The following is a 6,420-nucleotide window of genomic DNA, read 5'->3' as shown; positions in this document are numbered from 1 at the left end:
AGTAGAGAGAATTTTATTGTGTATTTTTGTTTTGATATTCATAAGGTAAAACTTTCTTAAGTTCTCTTTCTTAGTTGGGTCTTTATGTGGTTTAGGTATAAGAGTAATTGTNTCTTCATGGAATGAATTGGGTAGAGTACCTTCTGTTTCTATTTTGTGGAATAGTTTGAGGAGAATTGGAATTAGGTCTTTTTTGAAGGTCTGATAGAACTCTGCACTAAACCCATCTGGTCCTGGGCTTTTTTTGTTTGTTTGTTTGTTTTTTGTTGGGAGACTATTAATGACTGCTTCTATTTCTTTAGGAGATATGGGACTGTTTAGATTGTTAATATGATCCTGATTTAACTTTGATACCTTGTGTTTGTCTAGAAAATTGTCCATTTCATCCAGGTTTCCAGTTTTATTGAATATAGCCTTTTGTAGTAGGATCTGATGATGTTTTGGATTTCCTCAGGTTCTGTTGTTTTGTCTCCCTTTTCATTTCTGACTTTGTTAATTAGGATACTGTCCCTGTGCCCTCTAGTTAGTCTGGCTAAGGGTTTATCTGTCTTGTGATTTTCTAAAAAATAAAAATTCAAAAAACAAAAAACAAAAAAAAACCCAGCTCCTGAATTGGATGATTCTTTGAATAGTTCTTTTTCTTTCCACTTGATTGATTTCAGTTCTTAGTTTGGTTATTTCTTGCTGTCTACTCCTCTTGGGTGAATTTGCTTATTTTCATTTTAGAGCTTTTAGGTGTGCTGTCAAGCTGCTAGTGTATGCTCTCTCTAGTTTCTTTTTGGCAGCCCTCAGAGCTATGAGTTTTCCTCTTTGTGTTGCTTTCATTGTGTCCCATAATATATGGGCATGTTGTGGCTTTCTTCTCATTAAACTCTAAAAAGTCTTTAATTTCTTTTTTTATTTCTTCCTTGACCAAGTTATTATTGAGTAGAGTATTGTTCAGCTTACACATGAATGTTGGCTTCTATTATTTATGTTGTTATTGAAGAGCAGCCTTAGTCTATGGTGATCTGATAGGATGCATGGGATAATTTCAATATTTTTGTATCTGTTGGGGCCTGTTTTGTGAGCGATTATATGGTCAATTTTGGAGGCAGTACCATGAGTTGCTGAGAAGAAGATATATCCTTTTGTTTTAGGATAAAATGTTCTGTAGATATCTGTTAAATCCATTTGTTTCATAACTTCTGTTAGTTTCAATGTGTCTCTATTTAGTTTCTGTTTCCAGGATCTGTCCATTGATGAGAGTGGGGTGTTGAAGTCCCTCACTATTATTGTATGAGGGGCAATTTGTGCTTTGAGCTTTACTATAGTTTCTTTAATGAATGTGGATGCCCTTGCATTTGGAGTGTAAATATTCAGAATTGAGAGTTCATCATGGAAGATTTTACCTTTGATGTGTATGAAGTGCCACTCCTTGTCTGTTTTGATAACTTTGGGTTGGAAGTCGATTTTATTCGATATTAGAATGGCTACTCCAGCTTGTTTCTTCAGACCATTTCTTGGAAAATTGTTTTCCAACCACTACTCTGAGGTAGTGTCTGTCTTTTTCCCTGAGGTGGGTTGCATGTATGCAGCAAAATGTTGAGTCTGTTTTTATAGCCAGTCTGTTTGTCTATGTCTTTTTATTGGGGAATTGAGTTCATTGATATTAAGAGATATTAAAGAAAAGTAATTGTTGCTTCCTGTTATTTCTTGTTGTTAGAGTTGGGATTCTGTTTCTACGGCTATCATCTTTTAGGTTTCTTGAAGGATTACTTTCTTGCTTTTTCTAGGGTGTCATTTCCATGCTTGTGTTGGCGTTTTCCCTTTATTATCCTTAGAAGGGCTTGATTTTTGGAAAGATATTGTGTTAGTTTGGTTTTGTCATGGAATACTTTGGTTTCTCCTTCTATGCTAATTGTTAGTTTTGCTGGGTATAGTAGCCTGAGCTGGCATTTGTGTTCTCTTATGGTCTGTATAACATCTGTCCAGGATCTTCTGGCTTTCATAGTCTCTGTTGAGAATTCTGGTGTGATTCCAATAGGTCTGCCTTTATATGTTACTTGACCTTTTCCCTTTACTGCTTTTAATATCTATTTTTATTTAGTGCATTATTTGTTCTGATTATTATGTGTCAGGAGGAAGTTCCATAGGCTTTTTGTATGTTCATGGGCATCTCTTTCTTTAGGCTGGGGAAGTTTTCTTCTATAATTTTGTTGAAGATATTTTCTGGCCCTCTAAGTTGAGCATCTTCATTCTCATCTATACCTATTATCCTTAGGTTTGGTCTTCTCATTGTGTCTTGGATTTCCTGGATGTTTTGGGTTAGGATCTTCTTGCATTTTGCATTTTCTTTGATATTTTGTGTCCATATTTTCTCCAGAATCTTCTGCACCTGAGATTCTCTCTTCCATTTCTTGTATTCTGTTGCTGATGCTCACATCTATGGTTCCTAATTTCTTTCCTAGGGCTTCTATCCAGTGTGATCTCCCTTTGAGTTTTTTTCATTGTTTCTACTTCCATTTTTAGATCTTGGATGGTTTTGTTCAATTCCATCACCTGTTTGTGTTTGCCTGTAATTCTTCATGGGATTTTTGTGTTTCTTTTTTAAGGACTTCTACCTGTTTAGCAGTGTTTTCCTGTAATTCTTTAAGGGATTTTTGTGCTTCCTCTTTAAGGACTTCTACCTGTTTAGCAGTCAGTGTTCTCCTGTATTTCTTTAAGTGAGTTATTAATGCTTTTCTTTAAATCTGCTATCAGCTTCATGAGATATAATTTAAACCCAAATTTTGCTTTTTGGGTGTTTTGGGGGTATCCAGGACTGACTGAGGTGGGAGTACTGGAATCTGATGATGCTGAGTGGTCTTGGTTTCTGTTATTAAGATTCTCACGTTTGTCTTTTGCCTTCTGGTAATCTCTGGTATTAGTTGTTTTAATTGTCTCTTGCTGGAGCTTGTTCTTCCTGTGATTTTTTTTTTTTAGCTTCTGTCAGCACTCCTGGGAGTACAGCTCTCTCCTGAAACTCAGTGGTCAGACCACTCTCTGTAGGCAAGTTCTCCTTTTTCTTGCAGGGAAGGTGCCACAGAGGTCTGGAGCTCAGCTCTGCCTCCTTGCTGAAGTTGAAGGCCTGAAGGTACCCTGATCAAGGAGCTCTGTTGCTTCTGTATCCCACATGCTCTCCTGTGCTGACTGGTCTTTGAGAGACCATGGGTACAAGATAGTGCTCTCACCTGAGTCCCAGGGTCAGAGCCCTTTCTGGAGGCTGACTCTTCTCTGGCAGGGAAGGTGCCCAGAGGTCTGGGTCTCAGCTCCAATTCCTGGCTGAGTCCCGGGGTCAGAGCCCTCCTTGGAGGCCATAATATTTTTTATTGAGACCCTAATTTGTGGCAGGTTCTGGTCTAAAAATTGGAAATTCATTAGTGAACCCACCAAGGAAAGATCTGCTTCAGTCTTTATTTGTAGAATGACATCTTCCCAGCATTACAGCCAATGGAAATTGTAGCAGAGCATCTTTGACAACTTGCAAGCTGTTGCCACTAGTGATAGAAGCTGGTAGAGAGAGTTCATAGGTTAGAGTGGAGATGCCAGGCACTCTTGCCTATACTTTCCTCTCATTTTTGTGTAACTTTGCTAAACTGCATGTAGTTTCAAAAGTCTTGTGAGGTGGTAAGACAATACATACAATATGTGGAAGATAAATTGAAGTGTGGTGGTTGGGACTCCTATTTATGCTGCTACAAGGAAGTGATCCATGCTAGCTGAGACATTTTAGTGATGTGATTGCTTGGAGGCCACCTAGACAGCCCAAAGTAATGCTTCACTCATGCCTACAAATGAGCAGAGAACTCATGTTACACTTTTAAGGAACTAAAATTGGGCAGGAGCTGATGCAGAAGCCATGGAGGGGTGTTGCTTACTGACTTGCTCTTCATGGCCTGCTCAGCCTGCTTCTTTATTGATCCTAGGACTACCAACCTAGGGCTTGTCCACAAAATGGGATGGGCAATCCCATAATTCTAATTAAGAGAATTCTCTACAGGTTTGTCTACAGCCAATCCTTACAGAAGCAGTTTCTCACTTGAGTTTCCTTCCCCTCAGATGATAAGATCCATGCCAAGTTGCCATTGATATTAACATAAAACTAGTCAGCACACTGGGATTTGAGGCATGTGCCAGTAGTATGAATCCAAGAGAGATTAATTAACTATCCACTCATTGAAATAGTACATCTTACCTCTCATAATCAAAAGACAACCCAGTTTTATACCTTTGTCACTTTTGCTTTGGCTTAGAGTTGTCACCATTTCCACCATGTGTTCTTCTGTTTCACAATTCTTCCTGAAATACCTCAGAAAAATCCTGCCCCATTTTCAAAGATGTTACCATAGTGATAAAAACCATCCCTACAGGTCATTGCTTTTGAAAGAATACCACTTTTGCAGCTAGTTTTCTGAAGGCACTTTTGACATCCTTGTTCCGAAGACTATAAATTATGGGGTTTAGCATTGGAGTCACCACTGTATAGAACACAGACATTATCTTATCCTGTTTCTTCCTGGTTTTGGTGTTTGGTTGCATATAGTTAAATATTGCAGACCCATAGAAGAGGACAACAACAATGAGGTGAGATCCACAGGTTGAGAACACCTTGAGTCTCCCCTCACCAGACTGCATCTGGATCACAGTTGAGATGATGTTCCAGTAGGAGATGAGGATGAGGGAGACAGGTGCTAGGAGGATTACCACACCCATTGCAAAGATGGCCATTTCTGTGCTGTAAGTATCTGCTGAAGCCACCTTCAGGAGTGCAGGAAGTTCACAAAAGTAATGGCTGACTATGTTCTGCCCTCGATAGGGAAGATGGAAAGCAACAGCAATATCTACCAAACATACTAGGAGCCCACTGGCCCAGGACCCCAGGGCCAACTGCAGGCATAATTGTTGGGTCATGATGGTGGAGTAGTGCAGTGGTTTGCACACAGCCACATACCGGTCATAGGACATCACCGCCAGCAGTGCACACTCTGTACACCCAATCTGAAGTGAGACAATTACCTGTGTCACACAGCCCCAAAAGGAAATAGTTTTCCTTTTTACCAGGAAGTGGGACAGCACTTGAGGAACAATGCTATTTGAGAAACACAGATCTGCAAAAGAAAGATTTCTAAGAAAAAAGTACATGGGGGTGTGGAGTCGAGAATCCATAAGGATGAGGACAATGATGAGCAGGTTTCCAAGTACAGTCAGAATGTAAACAATGAAGAAAAGGATGAACAGGAGGATCTGAGTCTGTGCATCTTGTGAAAGGCCCAGCAACACAAATTCATCTACAAAGCTCTGGTTTTCTCTTCCCATTGAGATGTTTTTGTATCTACCTGTTTGTCAGAAACAATAAGAATGCAGTATGATTGAGTTTATGACCTTCAGCCATATAGAAGGGGCTTGCGTTAAAAGTGATGTGTAATTGGGTAGTTCTAGGATTTCATATTTTTCTTCTAACATGTTCTAATTAACATATATGCTTATTTTTATTCTGTTTGTTTGCAGTGTACAATAGCCTCATCCCCATCCTCCAAATTCTTCTTATAACCACTTCTTTTTTTTTTTTTTTTAAATAAGACCACTGCTGGTTTTTAAATAGATAAAATGCAATATAGTTTAAATCCTCCTGAGAGGGCTGGAAATATGTCTCTGATGTTAGGAGAACTCTCTGCTTTTTCAAAACACCCGGGTTCAATTCTCAGCATCTGTATGACAGCTTATAAATGCCTTTACTTTTGTTTGAGAGACTATGATGCCCTCTGTTAGTCTCTGAAGGCATTAGGCACATACGTGATGCATAGACATAACTATTCATAGACATTAAGAAAAAAATGAAAGTTTCTGGCTAGTTTTGACAGGAGGGTTAAATTCATATATGAAAAAAGAAAAACCAACTTAAATTTTTATGATGGACGAGACAATTGTTCATGAAGGAATGAAGAAAATATGAGTTACACTTGTGATATATGTGGAAAGGTGTCTGTGAAATAATAACATGATTATGACAGTACTGGAAGAGAACATTTGAGGGAGACGCTAGGTAAAGTGACATTCAGCACATATCAAAGAAAATATAAACTAAGTTCAAAAATGGTATTCCAAAGACTGTACCTAGACTGTGAAGAAGAAATTGTGGTGCACAATGTGTGCAGAGAGTTAGTACTTCAAATAGTAAGGCATTATTAAAGAAATTTATTTACATCAGAGTAATTCAGATAATAGTATCTCTGTGAAATTAATAGAGAGCTCACAATCAAACTCAAGAATAGTTTAGGGATAATGCTCATGGATCAGTAGTATTAATATAGTTAAAATGGTCATCTTACCAAAAGCAATCTACTGATTAAATAAAATTCCCATCAAAATTCCAACACAATTTTTTACAGACATTAAAAG

General features: G+C 38.3%; 1 protein-coding gene across 1 annotated transcript; it reads right to left on the bottom strand.

Moving 5' to 3' along the window:
- Window positions 1-4,331: 4,331 nt before the first annotated feature.
- On the bottom strand, window positions 4,332-5,422 carry LOC110299198 (olfactory receptor 2D3). The gene has a single exon (XM_021168827.1). It carries the CDS (start codon window positions 5,335-5,337, stop codon window positions 4,393-4,395), a length of 945 nt encoding a protein of 314 aa, XP_021024486.1. The 5' UTR covers window positions 5,338-5,422; the 3' UTR covers window positions 4,332-4,392.
- Window positions 5,423-6,420: the final 998 nt, after the last annotated feature.

Source organism: Mus caroli, chromosome 7 (genome assembly GCF_900094665.2).
Source record: "Mus caroli chromosome 7, CAROLI_EIJ_v1.1, whole genome shotgun sequence".
NCBI classification, from domain to species: domain Eukaryota; kingdom Metazoa; phylum Chordata; class Mammalia; order Rodentia; family Muridae; genus Mus; species Mus caroli.
Note: the sequence above shows the minus strand (reverse complement) of the source record. Positions and strands in the feature narration are given on the sequence as shown.

Coding starts and splice junctions, on each gene's coding strand:
- LOC110299198 (XM_021168827.1), bottom strand. CDS start 5,337: ATGGGAAGAGAAAACCAGAGCTTTGTAGATGAATTTGTGTTGCTGGGC.